Source organism: Eurosta solidaginis, chromosome 3 (assembly GCF_040869045.1).
Source record: "Eurosta solidaginis isolate ZX-2024a chromosome 3, ASM4086904v1, whole genome shotgun sequence".
NCBI lineage: Eukaryota > Metazoa > Arthropoda > Insecta > Diptera > Tephritidae > Eurosta > Eurosta solidaginis.
The window spans coordinates 47,451,207-47,472,610 of NC_090321.1; the positions used below are offsets into that span (position 1 = coordinate 47,451,207).

At 41.7% G+C, this 21,404-nt stretch overlaps 2 protein-coding genes across 8 annotated transcripts in view; one reads left to right on the top strand and one right to left on the bottom strand.

Moving 5' to 3' along the window:
- The window catches only part of LOC137243648 (transmembrane protein 186), a 141,051-nt gene that overhangs the window by 64,195 nt on the left and 55,452 nt on the right, over window positions 1–21,404 (bottom strand). The window lies entirely within an intron of this gene.
- LOC137243645 (organic cation transporter protein) overlaps window positions 724–21,404 on the top strand; it is a 41,213-nt gene continuing 20,532 nt past the window's right edge. Inside the window, exons 1-2 of one of the 6 annotated variants that reach the window (XM_067771545.1) lie at window positions 724–924; window positions 1,034–1,316. In XM_067771545.1, coding sequence (XP_067627646.1) covers window positions 1,168–1,316 — 149 coding nt within the window. In that variant the 5' untranslated portion in view covers window positions 724–924; window positions 1,034–1,167. Of the gene's footprint in view, window positions 1,317–21,404 lie in introns of all 6 variants that reach the window. The other 5 variants (XM_067771546.1, XM_067771547.1, XM_067771548.1 and 2 more) reach the window with 5 other exon arrangements.

A 21,404-nucleotide genomic window follows, 5' to 3' on the forward strand; every position in this document is an offset into this window, starting at 1 on the left:
AAACGTCGTTGTTTAGAGTTTGACAATAATTGAGTTTTATTAGAAAATACTTTCTCTTTTATACAAAATTTCCTACATGACAAATACATATGTGTTTACACTAACACTTACAAACTAAAAAGTACATACATTCATAATGCATATATGAAAAGTCAGCATATTATTATGGTGACCTATTTATGTACACATTTAATTAGATGCATATAAATATTTTGGCAGTCAATATGACCAACAGACAAATATGTCGATCAGCGTGACTGATCGATACGCGTGTTGGTCAATGTGACGGGTTGAAAAATGTAAACAGATATGTGCAGTGTCGGCATGCACATATGATGTTGAACTGCTGCTGAGTTCAAATAATTATGTGGGTCAGTTTAACTTGAATACTTGTGTGGTCGATATGTGTGTATGTATATTGTACTATCAAGAATGCATTGAAAAAAAGCATTCATAGTAATGCTACAGTACCACACCCTAATGTTTATATGTAGGTATTTAAAAAAAAATTTGCGTCCAATAAAAAAATAACATGCCCTCATACTTTCTCCGGCTTTGCGCACAACGAGCATCTTCTACTCGTAGTGCGAGAACACTGCACTACACACTGCTAGTTTTTCTCTGCTCTTTCGTACTTTTACTAAAATTTCATACAGGCAATCTAACAATAAGAGAAAAACTTTCATTTTCATTCATTCATAAAGCATTTTTACTCCCAACGCCGCTTCGCATTGTTCTTCATCTAGCGGATTTTCCACATTTTCATTATTTCAGTATTAAACGTGCTGCCATTGAGGTAAAACCTACAACAAAAAATCACGCGTCAAATGCAATTGTTTGTTTGAAAAATTCTTTTTGTCTGTGACGGCGACTGTTGATCGAGAGTGAATGAGTGGACGAAAACGTAACAATTGCAGCCCAGACGTGTGTTAATCATCAGCCATAGAATAAAAAAAAATATTATATACGAATCAAAGATAATAACACAAGAGTTGTAATAAATGTGCATTTTCATTGTTGTTTTTGTTTTTAGTGTTTATTTTGTTATTAAATAAGACTTTTAAAAGTTTGTTGTGAGAAATTAAGTGCCGTTGTAAGTGTTTATCAAATAAAAAGAAATTAACACAAAAATAAAGCGATAAATATAGAAAACAAAAATATAGAAAAATGACTATGGATTTTGATCAAATATTAGAGGAAATTGGCGAATTTGGTCGCTATCAAAAGACCAATTATTTACTAATTTGTTTGCCGGTAATGTTTGCGGCAGCAAATAGTTTGTCTTATGTGTTCACAGCTGGAGTGCCATCCTACAGGTTAGCTAAATTAGATTAGAATTAATATGTATGTATGTATGTTAGGGTGGGTCGATTTGTATGGACGAAAGTTAACCGATATCGCGCCATCGATTTTTCGATAGGAATTAATTTTCCCCCACCCGATTATGACGAAGTCAGAATAGCAATAACCAGATTGAAAAACAAAAAGGCCGCGGGCGCTGATGGATTGCCTGCGGAGCTATTCAAATACGGCGGCGAGGAGTTGGTAAGGCGCATGCATCAGCTTCTTCGCAAAATATGAGCGGCCGAGTGCATGCCCGACTATTGGAATCTAAGTGTTCTTTGTCCAGTCCACAATAAGCGGGATACTGCAAACTGCACCAACTATCGCGGAATCAGCCTTCTTAATATCGCATATAACGTCCTGTCAAGTGTATTGTATGAAATATTGAAGCCCACCGTGAATCGGTTGATTGGATATTATCAGTGCGGCTTCAGACTTGGTAAATCTACCACCGACCAGATTTTCACTATGCGCCAAATTTTGAAAAATCTCTCGAAAAAAGAATCGACTCTTCGTCGATTTCAAAGCCGCCTTAGACAGCACGAAACGGAGCTGCCTATATGCCGCTATGTCTGAATTTGGTTTCCCCGCAAAACTTATACGGCTGTGCAAAATGACGTTGAGCAACATCATCAGCTCAGTCAGAATTGGCAAGGACCTCTCCAAGCCGTTCGAACCTAAACGAGGTTTCAGACAGGGTGACCCCATATAGTGCGATATCTTTAATTTAATGCTGGAGAAAATTATACTAGCTACAGAACTTAACCGCTCTGGAACAATCATCATCATATATATTTTTTCTAATTGCTGTTTTTATGTACGGGTCCCTTTTTAGCTCTTATTTGGAATCATCCAAATCTATAAATAAAGTTTTGGTTGTAAAGATGGAGATTCGGGCTATTAGCGAGCTTTGGGCAATTTTGGTCGTAGTGCTTTTGTTTAGCTATATTTTATTAAAATAATTTGTTAAAAATAAACGATTGTGAGCATACAAAGAAATCTATTTGTACTATGACACTATTGTGAATATTTGCACTGCATTACCGACAGTTGCTATTGTACGCTATATGGCAGCGCAAGTTGTATTGTACGCTAAATGACAGCGGAAGTTGTAAGTTTTGATTGACGGCCGTTGCAAACTGTAAGTTAATACAACAGCTGATTTCTGTTGATATTTGATAAGAGACTTTTATATTGGTTGCGCAAGATGCGCACGGGTCAGGCTCGTATTCTATAAAAGCGTGCAATTACTGGCATATGCTGATGACATTAATATAACACTCGCGTCGTTAGTTCTGTTTACTCCAACCTGGAAAAAGAAGCGGTAAAGATGGGTTTTATGGTGAATGAGGACAAAACGAAGTACCTGCTGTCATCGAGCAAAGAGTCAGCGCATATGCGCCTTGGCAGCCATAATTTCGAAATAATGTAACGAATTTTTGGGAATTCCGCTTATTTGGAACCTTCTGCAAACGTTCGAATCACTAAACTGTCGAATAAATAACTCCAATATTCAGTGAAGCAAAATGGTCTTTATTATACTACTTTGAGAGTACTTCACAATAACACTTAAACTTCACAACTAATTGCGTGTTTAAATCAAACTGATTACTGACTACTCAGCTTGCACTGCTTTTATACTCTCCGTTGCTTCATTCGCATATTTCTACTAAGGTCTAGTAATTTCTTGGTTACCAGCCATATACAGGTATACTTGTAGTTTGTAACCATATGTGAGTACTATTTCGGCTGATGATTACATGTGTTTGTGCGTATCTCTCCGTTGCCTTGTATGTATGTGAGTAAATTATGATTGATTTGTTTACGTACACAGGAGTGCCAGCTTGCTTTATTGTTGTTGTGCCTTTATTTAATAACCTTAGGGATGTGAGTATCAATTAATGATGTTAATATTCGTCATAATAGTAAAAGACTTCGTTTATTTGGGAACCAGCATCAACACTAGCAACAATATAAGTTCTGAAACCCAGCGAAGAATTACTCTTGCCAATAAATGCTACTTTGAACTAGGTAGGCAATTTAAAAGTAAAGTCCTCTCTCGGCAAACGAAAATCATACTCTACAAGTCACTTATCGTTCCCGTCCTGCTATATTGTGCAGAAGCATGGACCATGACAACATCGGATGAAACGGCTCTGGGAGTGTTCGAGAGAAAAATTCTTCGAAAAATTTATGAACCTCAATTTTGTCGGTCCATTAAACCTCAAACACCTGTCGTTGTAACGCCACACTTTCAGTCTATATTACTGTCACCGTACTATGGCGCACTTTTTTCGCTTGCGGCTTTTACGCCTGAACTTTTTTGCTAACACAAAAAATTAAAGATAGAATCAACAAAAAATAAAACAATAAACAAAACGTGTAATTTATGTTTGTTTCGTTTTGAGAGAGGTCGGTCAATTAGTTCACCTGAAGGTTAGTCAGTTATAACTGGACGCGTCATTAAATTTGTATGAACTAAGCGAGGATGGATTGCCCTAATTGCTTTTTTAAATGTATGAAAACATTTTTTTGAAGCAATACTTTTTTTTTTGTACTAAATTCAATAATTTGGGAAAAAATTAAAACAACGTGACACAGAACGGAAATGGCGACAGCTGTTTCGATTATACCTTGTAAAGCTCTTGTTGTTGTTGTTGTATCAGTGCTGTGTTGTAAAGCTCTTCAAAGCCTTCTTTTCTCTCCGGAGTGGGATTTGAACCCGCACTCCTACGATGGTTGAAGTGTTAGGTTAGGTTAGGTTAGAGTGGCCACCGGTGCGAGCACCAGTGCACTAAGGCCCCATTGTGATACCACTTGTATCTCTCCCTTACTCAAACCAACAGGTCGATTCAGCAAATGTCAGGAATTTCATAGGTTACAACTTAGCCAGATCACAAAGATCGTCAAAGAAAGGAGATCCCAGAGATTTATTTCTCTTGCGCCAAAGCGCAGGACAGTCGAACAGAAAATGCCTGACTGTTTCTATCTCCTCTTCGTCTTTGCAGTTCCTGCAGTTATAAGGAGCACCCAGCTGTTGTGCATGCTTCCCGATTGCTTAATGGCCGGTTATAGGTCCAACCACCAGAGATATGCCCCCCCCCCCCCCCCCCATTTCAAGAAGAATTAGACTTCATGTACGTCTCGCGTCCCATTCAGGCCACACGAGATTGGTGTGGTAGCAGGATTCCAGATTGCTCCATCTCACACCCGCTTCCCTAAGGAGAATTCCTTTCAAATTCAGCTTACAGATAGTGAGCGGCATGCTCAATACCTTCCAGGACAACGCAATCGGAACGGATGTGCCCCCTCTTGCAAGTTCGTCAGCCATCTCATTGCCCGGTGTTTCCGAGTGTCCAGGCACCCATACCAGACTGAAGGAAGTCTGCTCAGCGATCTCGTTATTAGATTTGCGGCACTTTTCTACCGTCCTGGACTTACATGTGACCGCTGCAAGCGCTTTTAGTGCAACCTGGCTGTCAGAGTAAATACAAATTTTATTATAGCCGTAAACAGCATTCCTCAGGTGATCAACGGCCTCATTTATAGCAGCCACCTCCGCCTGAAAGACGCTACAATAATCGGGTAGGCCAAAGGATAGATTCCACCCTAGTTGAGGTGCAAAGACCCCGCTGCCCACCTTTTTATCCAGTTTGGAGCCGTCATTATAGTATATCTGCAGCCTATCGCTCAGTTCCGGCGGCTCCTTCGACCAATAGGTGTTGAAGTATTACACACGCATTAATTGTTGTACATTTAAACCAACAGCGTGCCCCCGCCATGATATAAAAGTCGTACTTTTCGACTTCAACGCCAAGATAGGCAAATAATGTGTTCTTAGCCCACGGTCGGAAAGTTCAACCTCCACATGGAAACCTCTTCTAACGGACTGAGACTGATCGAGACTTCAGCGCTGCTCGAAACATGGTCGTATACAGCGCGAGGTACATGCATAAAAATATTCATCCAGCTGCATTGCTGCCCTCCGATCGAAATACACGCAATGAGTGCAACCACATTGTGATAGATGGACGGCATGGCTCTAGTGTTTTAGATGTGCGCACAATTCGAGGACCTAACATCTACTCGGATCACTATCTCGTTGAAGACAAAATACCAAACAAGAAACACAAGCAAAGCTAGACGTCGAAAGGCTGCAATCGCAACAAATTTGCAACTCGACTCTCACACCTGCTCACTGAGAGCTCATGTCAACCAGACGTAATGCAGGAGCAGTGGGAGCATATCTCAAAAAGCACTTCGTACCGCTGCCAAGGAAAAACTGTTTTCCGGGGACCACGGAAGAACAACTGCTACGATGGATGGAATTATTGTCTCCCCACACGATTATGATGAGGTCAAACAAGAAATAACCACATTAAAAAACAACAAGGCCGCGGAAGCTGATCGATCGCCTACGGAGCAATTCAAATTATATATTCAAATACGGCGACGAGGAGTTGGTTAGGTGCGTGCAACAACTTCTATGCAAAATATGGCCGAACGAGTGCATGCCCGACGATTGGAATCTAAGTGTTCTTTGCCCAGTCCACAAGAAGCGGGATACTGCAAACTGCACCAACTATCGCGGAATCAGCCTTCTTAATATCGCATATAAGGTCCTGTAAAGTGTATTGTGCGAAAGATTGAAGCATGCCGTGAATCGGCTGATTGGACCTTTTCAGTGCGGCTTCAGACCTGGTAAATCTACCATCGAACAAATTTTAACTATACAGCAAATCTTGGAATAAAACACGCATCGACAGCACGAAAAAGGGCTACCTATATGCCGCTATGTCTGAAAATGGTTTCCTCGAAAAGCTTAGTCAGACTTGAGAGGGACTTCTTCGAGTTGTTCAAAGCTGAACGAGGCTTCAGGTAGGGTGACCTCCTATACCGCAATTTATTTTATTTCGTGCTGGAGAAAATTATACTTGTCGCAGAACTTAACTGCTCAGGGAAAAAGTCTATAAGAGCGTGTAATTACTGCCTTACACTGACGACATTGCTATCATCGGCCTGAACACCCGCGCCGTAAGTTCTGCTTACTCCAAACTGGACCATGCATGGACCATGACAACATCAGATGAGGCGGCCCTGGAAGTGTTCGAGAGAAAAGTTCTTCGAAAGATTCATGGACCTCTTCGCGTTGGCGATGGCGGGTACCGAAGAAGATTTAACGATGAGCTAGCTGTACGAGCTATACGCAGACAGAAACATAGTCCAGCGAATTAAAACGCAGCGGCTGCGCTGGCTAAGCCAAGTTATGCGAATGAAAGATGACGCTCCGGCCACGAGTGTTTCTATCGGAACCCGCCTATGGAGGCAGAAGTAGCCGGCGGCCGCCTCTCCGCTGAAAGGACCAGGCGAAAAACGATGTAAACTCCCTTGGTGTGACCAATTGGCGTCGGTTGGCGGAGAGAAGGAGCGACTGGCGCGCCTTGTTGGACGGCCATAACCGTTAAAACGGTAAAGCGCCAATTAAGTAAGTGATAGCCTGCTATACAGTCCGGAATGTGAGTTTTTAATAAAAGCTTAAATGTCTCTTCCGTTAGTGTAGCCGTCGTCAGTCCTTTCCAGAGAGCCAACTACATTTCTGTAATCTCTATAGAGGGCCTTTTTGGAGTCGGCCCGCTGTTGGAAGATCATTAATCCTGTCACAATTTTCTCCCCAGGTAGCCCTTTTAGATTTAAATTTATATGATTTTGAATACTGAAAATCAAAAAATTCCGGCCTTACCGTCTCTAATCGGTACCAATATATACAAGTAAAGTTTATGAGGAGCCCCTCTATCAGAAACCATGGCGTAAGTTATAAAATATCTCTGCCTTTTTGCAAATACTACAAGCTTTCTAGGACTTAGGCTACTTGCTGCTTCTAGATCTGATAGCTGTGCCACTCCTAAAGGCTGGAACCAGCCTGGCGAGCGCATTTCACGAAAACACAATGTGCTCAATCGTATCCTTCTCCAAACCGCACTTCCTACATCTGCAATCACGAAACAGCAAGTAGGTATGCCTGTCGAAGGAGGCGACTAAAATATCCTTTCAGGTTGCCAGCGCAATATATAGCTTCTCCAAACCCAATTGTCAACCTCAACTATCCGTGGCGAGTCCGGTTTCACTAACAGACGAGGTTCTGGCGACCCCAAGCTCCTCATGGGACTAGGGGGTGGGGAGGGAGGGATGGCCTGAAGGTTTAATGTGGCCATATAAATCGTTCACGAGATGGTCGGGCTAGCACCTTAATGGTGCTGTGTTATCGGAGCGTACCAGATCTGTATCCGGCAAAGGACCATCACATCGATAACACTCCCCAAAGCCTTCGGGAATAAACCTTATCGCTACAACAACAACAACAGCCAGTTTCCTCGGTCTCCCGCTAAAGGATGTTATTGACAATTTGTTAGCGGTCGCACCTATTGGTTGGGGTGAAGCACTGCAACAACAATAAGCTCAAGAAGTTTGCTTAAATTCTAAATTAAATATAATATAATTATGATTTTTTTAATTTTTCTACATAAAGTTTTTCAAATTCTTTCGAACCCGTTTTCAAAATTATTTCAGAAAGTTTTCATTGTACGATTCATAAACTTTTTTCTAGCTAGACTACAATAAAAAAAGAAGCAAATAGCTGATAAAATTTTCAAATAATTTTTATACTCAGTTGAGCAGAGCTCACAGAGTATATTAACTTTGATTGGATAACGGTTGGTTGTACAGGTATAAAAGAATAGAGATAGATATAGACTTCCATATATCAAAATCATCAGTATCGAAAAAAAATTCGATTGAGCCATGTCCGTCCGTCCGTCCGTCCGTCCGTCTGTCCGTTAACACGATAACTTGAGTAAATTTTGGGGTATCTTGATGAAATTTGGTATGTAGGTTCCTGGGCACTCATCTCAGATCGCTATTTAAAATGAACGATATCGGACAATAACCACGCCCACTTTTTCGATATCGAAAATTTCGAAAAATCGAAAAAGTGCGATAATTCATTACCAAGTACGGATTAAGCGATGAAACTTGGTAGGTGAGTTGAACTTATGACGCAGAATGGAAAACTAGTAAAATTTTGGACAATGGGCGTGGCACCGCCCACTTTTAAAAGAAGGTAATTTGGAAGTTTTGCAAGCTGTAATTTGGCAGTCGTTGAAGATATCATGATGAAATTTGGCAGGAACGTTACTCTTATTACTATATGTCTGCTTAATAAAAATTAGCAAAATCGGAGAACGACCACGCCCACTTTAAAAAAAAAAAAAAATTTTTTAATTCAAATTTTAAAAGAAAAGTTAATATCTTTACAGTATATAAGTAAATTATGTCAACATTCAACTCCAGTAATGATATGTTACAACAAATCAGCCTTCTTAATATCGCATATAACGTCCTGTCAAGTGTATTGTGTGAAATATTGAAGCCCACCGTGAATCGGCTGATTGGATATTATCAGTGCGGCTTCAGACTTGGTAAATCTACCATCGACCAGATTTTCACTATGCGCCAAATTTTGAAAAATCTCTCGAAAAAAGAATCGACACACATCATCTCTTCGTCGATTTCAAAGCCGCCTTAGACAGCACGAAAGGGAGCTGCCTATATGCCGCTATGTCTGAATTTGGTTTCCCCGCAAAACTTATACGGCTGTGCAAAATGACGTTGAGCAACATCATCAGCTCAGTCAGAATTGGCAAGGACCTCTCCAAGCCGTTCGAACCTAAACGAGGTTTCAGACAGGGTGACCCCCTATAGTGCGATATCTTTAATTTAATGCTGGAGAAAATTATACTAGCTACAGAACTTAACCGCTCTGGAACACTCATCATCATATATATTTTTTCTAATTGCTGTTTTTATGTACGGGTCCCTTTTTAGCTCTTATTTGGAATCATCCAAATCTATAAATAAAGTTTTGGTTGTAAAGATGGAGATTCGGGCTATTAGCGAGCTTTGGGCAATTTTGGTCGTAGTGCTTTTGTTTAGCTATATTTTATTAAAATAATTTGTTAAAAATAAACGATTGTGAGCATACAAAGAAATCTATTTGTACTATGACACTATTGTGAATATTTGCACTGCATTACCGACAGTTGCTATTGTACGCTATATGGCAGCGCAAGTTGTATTGTGCGCTAGATGACAGCGCAAATTGTAAGTTTTGGTTGACGGCAGTTGCTATTATACGCTAGATGGCGGCGCAAACTGTAAGTTAATACAACAGCTGATTTCTGTTGATATTTGATAAGAGACTTTTATATTGGTTGCGCAAGATGCGCACGGGTCAGGCTCGTATTCTATAAAAGCGTGCAATTACTGGCATATGCTGATGACATTAATATAACACTCGCGTCGTTAGTTCTGTTTACTGCAACCTGGAAAAAGAAGCGGTAAAGATGGGTTTTATGGTGAATGAGGACAAAACGAAGTACCTGCTGTCATCGAGCAAAGAGTCAGCGCAAATGCGCCTTGGAAGCCATAATTTCGAAATAATGTAACGAATTTTTGGGAATTCCGCTTATTTGGAACCTCCTGCAAACGTTCGAATCACTAAACTGTCGAATAAATAACTCCAATATTCAGTAAAGCAAAATGGTCTTTATTATACTACTTTGAGAGTACTTCACAATAACACTTAAACTTCACAACTAATTGCGTGTTTAAATCAAACTGATTACTGACTACTCAGCTTGCACTGCTTTTATACTCTCCGTTGCTTCATTCGCATATTTCTACTAAGGTCTAGTAATTTCTCGAACTTCTAGCTTGGTTACCAGCCATATACAGGTATACTTGTAGTTTGTAACCATATGTGAGTACTATTTCGGCTGATGATTACATGTGTTTGTGCGTATCTCTCCGTTGCCTTGTATGTATGTGAGTAAATTATGATTGATTTGTTTACGTACACAGGAGTACCAGCTTGCTTTATTGTTGTTGTGCCTTTATTTAATAACCTTAGGGATGTGAGTATCAATTAATGATGTTAATATTCGTCACAATAGTAAAAGACTTCGTTTATTTGGGAACCAGCATCAACACTAGCAACAATATAAGTTCTGAAACCCAGCGAAGAATTACTCTTGCCAATAAATGCTACTTTGAACTAGGTAGGCAATTTAAAAGTAAAGTCCTCTCTCGGCAAACGAAAATCATACTCTACAAGTCACTTATCGTTCCCGTCCTGCTATATTGTGCAGAAGCATGGACCATGACAACATCGGATGAAACGGCTCTGGGAGTGTTAGAGAGAAAAGTTCTTCGAAAAATTTATGAACCTCAATTTTGTCGGTCCATTAAACCTCAAACACCTGTCGTTGTAACGCCACACTTTCAGTCTATATTACTTTCACCGTACTATGGCGCACTTTTTTCGCTTGCGGCTTTTACGCCTGAACTTTTTTGCTAACACAAAAAATTAAAGATAGAATCAACAAAAAATAAAACAATAAACAAAACGTGTAATTTATGTTTGTTTCGTTTTGAGAGAGGTCGGTTAATTAGTTCACCTGAAGGTTAGTCAGTTATAACTGGACGCGTCATTAAATTTGTATGAACTAAGCGAGGATGGATTGCCCTAATTGCTTTTTTAAATGTATGAAAACATTTTTTTGAAGCAATACTTTTTTTTTGTACTAAATTCAATAATTTGGGAAAAAATTAAAACAACGTGACACAGAACGGAAATGGCGACAGCTGTTTCGATTATACCTTGTAAAGCTCTTGTTGTTGTTGTTGTAGCAGTGCTGTGTTGTAAAGCTCTTCAAAGCCTTCTTTTCTCTCCGGAGTGGGATTTGAACCCGCACTCCTACGATGGTTGAAGTGTTAGGTTAGGTTAGGTTAGAGTGGCCACCGGTGCGGGCACCAGTGCACTAAGGCCCCATTGTGATACCACTTGGATCTCTCCCTTACTCAAACCAACAGGTCGATTCAGCAAATGTCAGGAATTTCATAGGTTACAACTTAGCCAGATCACAAAGATCGTCAAAGAAAGGAGATCCCAGAGATTTATTTCTCTTGCGCCAAAGCGCAGGACAGTCGAACAGAAAATGCCTGACTGTTTCTATCTCCTCTTCGTCTTTGCAGTTCCTGCAGTTATAAGGAGCACCCAGCTGTTGTGCATGCTTCCCGATTGCTTAATGGCCGGTTATAGGTCCAACCACCAGAGATATGCCCCCCCCCCCCCCCCATTTCAAGAAGAATTAGACTTCATGTACGTCTCGCGTCCCATTCAGGCCACACGAGATTGGTGTGGTAGCAGGATTCCAGATTGCTCCATCTCACACCCGCTTCCGTAAGGAGAATTCCTTTCAAATTCAGCTTACAGATAGTGAGCGGCATGCTCAATACCTTCCAGGACAACGCAATCGGAACGGATGTGCCCCCTCTTGCAAGTTCGTCAGCCATCTCATTGCCCGGTGTTTCCGAGTGTCCAGGCACCCATACCAGACTGAAGGAAGTCTGCTCAGCGATCTCGTTATTAGATTTGCGGCACTTTTCTACCGTCCTGGACTTACATGTGACCGCTGCAAGCGCTTTTAGTGCAACCTGGCTGTCAGAGTAAATACAAATTTTATTATAGCCGTAAACAGCATTCCTCAGGTGATCAACGGCCTCATTTATAGCAGCCACCTCCGCCTGAAAGACGCTACAATAATCGGGTAGGCCAAAGGATAGATTCCACCCTAGTTGAGGTGCAAAGACCCCGCTGCCCACCTTTTTATCCAGTTTGGAGCCGTCATTATAGTATATCTGCAGCCTATCGCTCAGTTCCGGCGGCTCCTTCGACCAATAGGTGTTGAAGTATTACACACGCATTAATTGTTGTACATTTAAACCAACAGCGTGCCCCCGCCATGATATAAAAGTCGTACTTTTCGACTTCAACGCCAAGATAGGCAAATAATGTGTTCTTAGCCCACGGTCGGAAAGTTCAACCTCCACATGGAAACCTCTTCTAACGGACTGAGACTGATCGAGACTTCAGCGCTGCTCGAAACATGGTCGTATACAGCGCGAGGTACATGCATAAAAATATTCATCCAGCTGCATTGCTGCCCTCCGATCGAAATACACGCAATGAGTGCAACCACATTGTGATAGATGGACGGCATGGCTCTAGTGTTTTAGATGTGCGCACAATTCGAGGACCTAACATCTACTCGGATCACTATCTCGTTGAAGACAAAATACCAAACAAGAAACACAAGCAAAGCTAGACGTCGAAAGGCTGCAATCGCAACAAATTTGCAACTCGACTCTCACACCTGCTCACTGAGAGCTCACGTCAACCAGACGTAATGCAGGAGCAGTGGGAGCATATCTCAAAAAGCACTTCGTACCGCTGCCAAGGAAAAACTGTTTTCCGGGGACCACGGAAGAACAACTGCTACGATGGATGGAATTATTGTCTCCCCACACGATTATGATGAGGTCAACCAAGAAATAACCACATTAAAAAACAACAAGGCCGCGGAAGCTGATCGATCGTCTACGGAGCAATTCAAATTATATATTCAAATACGGCGACGAGGAGTTGGTTAGGTGCGTGCAACAACTTCTATGCAAAATATGGCCAAACGAGTGCATGCCCGACGATTGGAATCTAAGTGTTCTTTGCCCAGTCCACAAGAAGCGGGATACTGCAAACTGCACCAACTATCGCGGAATCAGCCTTCTTAATATCGCATAGATTGAAGCATGCCGTGAATCGGCTGATTGGACCTTTTCAGTGCGGCTTCAGACCTGGTAAATCTACCATCGAACAAATTTTAACTATACAGCAAATCTTGGAATAAAACACGCATCGACAGCACGAAAAAGGGCTACCTATATGCCGCTATGTCTGAAAATGGTTTCCTCGAAAAGCTTAGTCAGACTTGAGAGGGACTTCTTCGAGTTGTTCAAAGCTGAACGAGGCTTCAGGTAGGGTGACCTCCTATACCGCAATTTAATTTATTTCGTGCTGGAGAAAATTATACTTGTCGCAGAACTTAACTGCTCAGGGAAAAAGTCTATAAGAGCGTGTAATTACTGCCTTACACTGACGACATTGCTATCATCGGCCTGAACACCCGCGCCGTAAGTTCTGCTTACTCCAAACTGGACCATGCATGGACCATGACAACATCAGATGAGGCGGCCCTGGAAGTGTTCGAGAGAAAAGTTCTTCGAAAGATTCATGGACCTCTTCGCGTTGGCGATGGCGGGTACCGAAGAAGATTTAACGATGAGCTAGCTGTACGAGCTATACGCAGACAGAAACATAGTCCAGCGAATTAAAACGCAGCGGCTGCGCTGGCTAAGCCAAGTTATGCGAATGAAAGATGACGCTCCGGCCACGAGTGTTTCTATCGGAACCCGCCTATGGAGGCAGAAGTAGCCGGCGGCCGCCACTCCGCTGAAAGGACCAGGCGAAAAACGATGTAAACTCCCTTGGTGTGACCAATTGGCGTCGGTTGGCGGAGAGAAGGAGCGACTGGCGCGCCTTGTTGGACGGCCATAACCGTTAAAACGGTTAAGCGCCAATTAAGTAAGTGATAGCCTGCTATACAGTCCGGAATGTGAGTTTTTAATAAAAGCTTAAATGTCTCTTCCGTTAGTGTAGCCGTCGTCAGTCCTTTCCAGAGAGCCAACTACATTTCTGTAATCTCTATAGAGGGCCTTTTTGGAGTCGGCCCGCTGTTGGAAGATCATTAATCCTGTCACAATTTTCTCCCCAGGTAGCCCTATTAGATTTAAATTTATATGATTTTGAATACTGAAAATCAAAAAATTCCGGCCTTACCGTCTCTAATCGGTACCAATATATACAAGTAAAGTTTATGAGGAGCCCCTCTATCAGAAACCATGGCGTAAGTTATAAAATATCTCTGCCTTTTTGCAAATACTACAAGCTTTCTAGGACTTAGGCTACTTGCTGCTTCTAGATCCTAAAGGCTGGAACCAGCCTGGCGAGCGCATTTCACGAAAACACAATGTGCTCAATCGTATCCTTCTCCAAACCGCATTTCCTACATCTGCAATCACGAAACAGCAAGTAGGTATGCCTGTCGAAGGAGGCGACTAAAATATCCTTTCAGGTTGCCAGCGCAATATATAGCTTCTCCAAACCCAATTGTCAACCTCAACTATCCGTGGCGAGTCCGGTTTCACTAACAGACGAGGTTCTGGCGACCCCAAGCTCCTCATGGGACTAGGGGGTGGGGAGGGAGGGATGGCCTGAAGGTTTAATGTGGCCATATAAATCGTTCACGAGATGGTCGGGCTAGCACCTTAATGGTGCTGTGTTATCGGAGCGTACCAGATCTGTATCCGGCAAAGGACCATCACATCGATAACACTCCCCAAAGCCTTCGGGAATAAACCTTATCGCTACAACAACAACAACAGCCAGTTTCCTCGGTCTCCCGCTAAATGATGTTATTGACAATTTGTTAGCGGTCGCACCTATTGGTTGGGGTGAAGCACTGCAACAACAATAAGCTCAAGAAGTTTGCTTAAATTCTAAATTAAATATAATATAATTATGATTTTTTTAATTTTTCTACATAAAGTTTTTCAAATTCTTTCGAACCCGTTTTCAAAATTATTTCAGAAAGTTTTCATTGTACGATTCATAAACTTTTTTCTAGCTAGACTACAATAAAAAAAGAAGCAAATAGCTGATAAAATTTTCAAATAATTTTTATACTCAGTTTAGCAGAGCTCACAGAGTATATTAACTTTGATTGGATAACGGTTGGTTGTACAGGTATAAAAGAATCGAGATAGATATAGACTTCCATATATCAAAATCATCAGTATCGAAAAAAAATTCGATTGAGCCATGTCCGTCCGTCCGTCCGTCTGTCCGTTAACACGATAACTTGAGTAAATTTTGAGGTATCTTGATGAAATTTGGTATGTAGGTTCCTGGGCACTCATCTCAGATCGCTATTTAAAATGAACGATATCGGACAATAACCACGCCCACTTTTTCGATATCGAAAATTTCGAAAAATCGAAAAAGTGCGATAATTCATTACCAAGTACGGATTAAGCGATGAAACTTGGTAGGTGAGTTGAACTTATGACGCAGAATGGAAAACTAGTAAAATTTTGGACAATGGGCGTGGCACCGCCCACTTTTAAAAGAAGGTAATTTGGAAGTTTTGCAAGCTGTAATTTGGCAGTCGTTGAAGATATCATGATGAAATTTGGCAGGAACGTTACTCTTATTACTATATGTCTGCTTAATAAAAATTAGCAAAATCGGAGAACGACCACGCCCACTTTTTAAAAAAAAAAATTTTTTTAATTCAAATTTTAAAAGAAAAGTTAATATCTTTACAGTATATAAGTAAATTATGTCAACATTCAACTCCAGTAATGATATGTTACAACAAATCAGCCTTCTTAATATCGCATATAACGTCCTGTCAAGTGTATTGTGTGAAATATTGAAGCCCACCGTGAATCGGCTGATTGGATATTATCAGTGCGGCTTCAGACTTGGTAAATCTACCATCGACCAGATTTTCACTATGCGCCAAATTTTGAAAAATCTCTCGAAAAAAGAATCGACACACATCATCTCTTCGTCGATTTCAAAGCCGCCTTAGACAGCACGAAAGGGAGCTGCCTATATGCCGCTATGTCTGAATTTGGTTTCCCCGCAAAACTTATACGGCTGTGCAAAATGACGTTGAGCAACATCATCAGCTCAGTCAGAATTGGCAAGGACCTCTCCAAGCCGTTCGAACCTAAACGAGGTTTCAGACAGGGTGACCCCCTATAGTGCGATATCTTTAATTTAATGCTGGAGAAAATTATACTAGCTACAGAACTTAACTGCTCTGGAACAATCATCATCATATATATTTTTTCTAATTGCTGTTTTTATGTACGGGTCCCTTTTTAGCTCTTATTTGGAATCATCCAAATCTATAAATAAAGTTTTGGTTGTAAAGATGGAGATTCGGGCTATTAGCGAGCTTTGGGCAATTTTGGTCGTAGTGCTTTTGTTTAGCTATATTTTATTAAAATAATTTGTTAAAAATAAACGATTGTGAGCATACAAAGAAATCTATTTGTACTATGACACTATTGTGAATATTTGCACTGCATTACCGACAGTTGCTATTGTACGCTATATGGCAGCGCAAGTTGTATTGTGCGCTAGATGACAGCGCAAGTTGTAAGTTTTGATTGACGGCAGTTGCTATTATACGCTAGATGGCGGCGCAAACTGTAAGTTAATACAACAGCTGATTTCTGTTGATATTTGATAAGAGACTTTTATATTGGTTGCGCAAGATGCGCACGGGTCAGGCTCGTATTCTATAAAAGCGTGCAATTACTGGCATATGCTGATGACATTAATATAACACTCGCGTCGTTAGTTCTGTTTACTGCAACCTGGAAAAAGAAGCGGTAAAGATGGGTTTTATGGTGAATGAGGACAAAACGAAGTACCTGCTGTCATCGAGCAAAGAGTCAGCGCAAATGCGCCTTGGAAGCCATAATTTCGAAATAATGTAACGAATTTTTGGGAATTCCGCTTATTTGGAACCTCCTGCAAACGTTCGAATCACTAAACTGTCGAATAAATAACTCCAATATTCAGTAAAGCAAAATGGTCTTTATTATACTACTTTGAGAGTACTTCACAATAACACTTAAACTTCACAACTAATTGCGTGTTTAAATCAAACTGATTACTGACTACTCAGCTTGCACTGCTTTTATACTCTCCGTTGCTTCATTCGCATATTTCTACTAAGGTCTAGTAATTTCTCGAACTTCTAGCTTGGTTACCAGCCATATACAGGTATACTTGTAGTTTGTAACCATATGTGAGTACTATTTCGGCTGATGATTACATGTGTTTGTGCGTATCTCTCCGTTGCCTTGTATGTATGTGAGTAAATTATGATTGATTTGTTTACGTACACAGGAGTGCCAGCTTGCTTTATTGTTGTTGTGCCTTTATTTAATAACCTTAGGGATGTGAGTATCAATTAATGATGTTAATATTCGTCACAATAGTAAAAGACTTCGTTTATTTGGGAACCAGCATCAACACTAGCAACAATATAAGTTCTGAAATCCAGCGAAGAATTACTCTTGCCAATAAATGCTACTTTGAACTAGGTAGGCAATTTAAAAGTAAAGTCCTCTCTCGGCAAACGAAAATCATACTCTACAAGTCACTTATCGTTCCCGTCCTGCTATATTGTGCAGAAGCATGGACCATGACAACATCGGATGAAACGGCTCTGGGAGTGTTAGAGAGAAAAGTTCTTCGAAAAATTTATGAACCTCAATTTTGTCGGTCCATTAAACCTCAAACACCTGTCGTTGTAACGCCACACTTTCAGTCTATATTACTGTCACCGTACTATGGCGCACTTTTTTCGCTTGCGGCTTTTACGCCTGAACTTTTTTGCTAACACAAAAAATTAAAGATAGAATCAACAAAAAATAAAACAATAAACAAAACGTGTAATTTATGTTTGTTTCGTTTTGAGAGAGGTCGGTCAATTAGTTCACCTGAAGGTTAGTCAGTTATAACTGGACGCGTCATTAAATTTGTATGAACTAAGCGAGGATGGATTGCCCTAATTGCTTTTTTAAATGTATGAAAACATTTTTTTGAAGCAATACTTTTTTTTTTGAACTAAGTTCAATAATTTGGGAAAAAATTAAAACAACGTGACACAGAACGGAAATGGCGACAGCTGTTTCGATTATACCTTGTAAAGCTCTTGTTGTTGTTGTTGTAGCAGTGCTGTGTTGTAAAGCTCTTCAAAGCCTTCTTTTCTCCCCGGAGTGGGATTTCAACCCGCACTCCTACGATGGTTGAAGTGTTAGGTTAGGTTAGGTTAGAGTGGCCACCGGTGCGAGCACCAGTGCACTAAGGCCCCATTGTGATACTACTTGGATCTCTCCCCTACTCAAACCAACAGGTCGATTCAGCAAATGTCAGGAATTTCTTAGGTTACAACTTAGCCAGATCACAAAGATCGTCAAAGAAAGGAGATCCCAGAGATTTCTTTCTCTTGCGCCAAAGCGCAGGACAGTCGAACAGAAAATGCCTGACTGTTTCTATCTCCTCTTCGTCTTTGCAGTTCCTGCAGTTATAAGGAGCACACAGCTGTTGTGCATGCTTCCCGATTGCTTAATGGCCGGTTATAGGTCCAACCACCAGAGATATGCCCCCCCCCCCCCCCCCCCCATTTCAAGAAGAATTAGACTTCATGTACGTCTCGCGTCCCATTCAGGCCACACGAGATTGGTGTGGTAGCAGGATTCCAGATTGCTCCATCTCACACCCGCTTCCCTAAGGAGAATTCCTTTCAAATTGAGCTTACAGATAGTGAGCGGCATGCTCAATACCTTCCAGGACAACGCAATCGGAACGGATGTGCCCCCTCTTGCAAGTTCGTCAGCCATCTCATTGCCCGGTATTTCCGAGTGTCCAGGCACCCATACCAGACTGAAGGAAGTCTGCTCAGCGATCTCGTTATTAGATTTGCGGCACTTTTCTACTGTCCTGGACTTACATGTAACCGCTGCAAGCGCTTTTAGTGCAACCTGGCTGTCAGAGTAAATACAAATTTTATTATAGCCGTAAACAGCATTCCTCAGGTGATCAACGGCCTCATTTATAGCAGCCACCTCCGCCTGAAAGACGCTACAATAATCGGGTAGGCCAAAGGATAGATTCCACCCTAGTTGAGGTGCAAAGACCCCGCTGCCCTCCTTTTTATCCAGTTTGGAGCCGTCATTATAGTATATCTGCAGCCTATCGCTCAGTTCCGGCGGCTCCTTCGACCAATAGGTGTTGAAGTATTACACACGCATTAATTGTTGTACATTTAAACCAACAGCGTGCCCCCGCCATGATATAAAAGTCGTACTTTTCGACTTCAACGCCAAGATAGGCAAATAATGTGTTTTTAGCCCACGGTCGGAAAGTTCAACCTCCACATGGAAACCTCTTCTAACGGACTGAGACTGATCGAGACTTCAGCGCTGCTCGAAACATGGTCGTATACAGCGCGAGGTACATGCATAAAAATATTCATCCAGCTGCATTGCTGCCCTCCGATCGAAATACACGAAATGAGTGCAACCACATTGTGATAGATGGACGGCATGGCTCTAGTGTTTTAGATGTGCGCACAATTCGAGGACCTAACATCTACTCGGATCACTATCTCGTTGAAGACAAAATACCAAACAAGAAACACAAGCAAAGCTAGACGTCGAAAGGCTGCAATCGCAACAAATTTGCAACTCGACTCTCACACCTGCTCACTGAGAGCTCATGTCAACCAGACGTAATGCAGGAGCAGTGGGAGCATATCTCAAAAAGCACTTCGTACCGCTGCCAAGGAAAAACTGTTTTCCGGGGACCACGGAAGAACAACTGCTACGATGGATGGAATTATTGTCTCCCCACACGATTATGATGAGGTCAAACAAGAAATAACCACATTAAAAAACAACAAGGCCGCGGAAGCTGATCGATCGCCTACGGAGCAATTCAAATTATATATTCAAATACGGCGACGAGGAGTTGGTTAGGTGCGTGCAACAACTTCTATGCAAAATATGGCCGAACGAGTGCATGCCCGACGATTGGAATCTAAGTGTTCTTTGCCCAGTCCACAAGAAGCGGGATACTGCAAACTGCACCAACTATCGCGGAATCAGCCTTCTTAATATCGCATATAAGGTCCTGTAAAGTGTATTGTGCGAAAGATTGAAGCATGCCGTGAATCGGCTGATTGGACCTTTTCAGTGCGGCTTCAGACCTGGTAAATCTACCATCGAACAAATTTTAACTATACAGCAAATCTTGGAATAAAACACGCATCGACAGCACGAAAAAGGGCTACCTATATGCCGCTATGTCTGAAAATGGTTTCCTCGAAAAGCTTAGTCAGACTTGAGAGGGACTTCTTCGAGTTGTTCAAAGCTGAACGAGGCTTCAGGTAGGGTGACCTCCTATACCGCAATTTATTTTATTTCGTGCTGGAGAAAATTATACTAGTCGCAGAACTTAACTGCTCAGGGAAAAAGTCTATAAGAGCGTGTAATTACTGCCTTACACTGACGACATTGCTATCATCGGCTTGAACACCCGCGCCGTAAGTTCTGCTTACTCCAAACTGGACCATGCATGGACCATGACAACATCAGATGAGGCGGCCCTGGAAGTGTTCGAGAGAAAAGTTCTTCGAAAAATTCATGGACCTCTTCGCGTTGGCGATGGCGGGTACCGAAGAAGATTTAACGATGAGCTAGCTGGACGAGCTATACGCAGACAGAAACATAGTCCAGCGAATTAAAACGCAGCGGCTGCGCTGGCTAAGCCAAGTTATGCGAATGAAAGATGACGCTCCGGCCACGAGTGTTTCTATCGGAACCCGCCTATGGAGGCAGAAGTAGCCGGCGGCCGCCGCTCCGCTGAAAGGACCAGGCGAAAAACGATATAAACTCCCTTGGTGTGACCAATTGGCGTCGGTTGGCGGAGAGAAGGAGCGACTGGCGCGCCTTGTTGGACGGCCATAACCGTTAAAACGGTTAAGCGCCAATTAAGTAAGTGATAGCCTGCTATACAGTCCGGAATATGAGTTTTTAATAAAAGCTTAAATGTCTCTTCCGTTAGTGTAGCCGTCGTCAGTCCTTTCCAGAGAGCCAACTACATTTCTGTAATCTCTATAGAGGGCCTTTTTGGAGTCGGCCCGCTGTTGGAAGATCATTAATCCTCTCACAATTTTCTCCCCAGGTAGCCCTATTAGATTTAAATTTATATGATTTTGAATACTGAAAATCAAAAAATTCCGGCCTTACCGTCTCTAATCGGTACCAATATATACAAGTAAAGTTTATGAGGAGCCCCTCTATCAGAAACCATGGCGTAAGTTATAAAATATCTCTGCCTTTTTGCAAATACTACAAGCTTTCTAGGACTTAGGCTACTTGCTGCTTCTAAATCTGATAGCTGTGCCACTCCTAAAGGCTGGAACCAGCCTGGCGAGCGCATTTCACGAAAACACAATGTG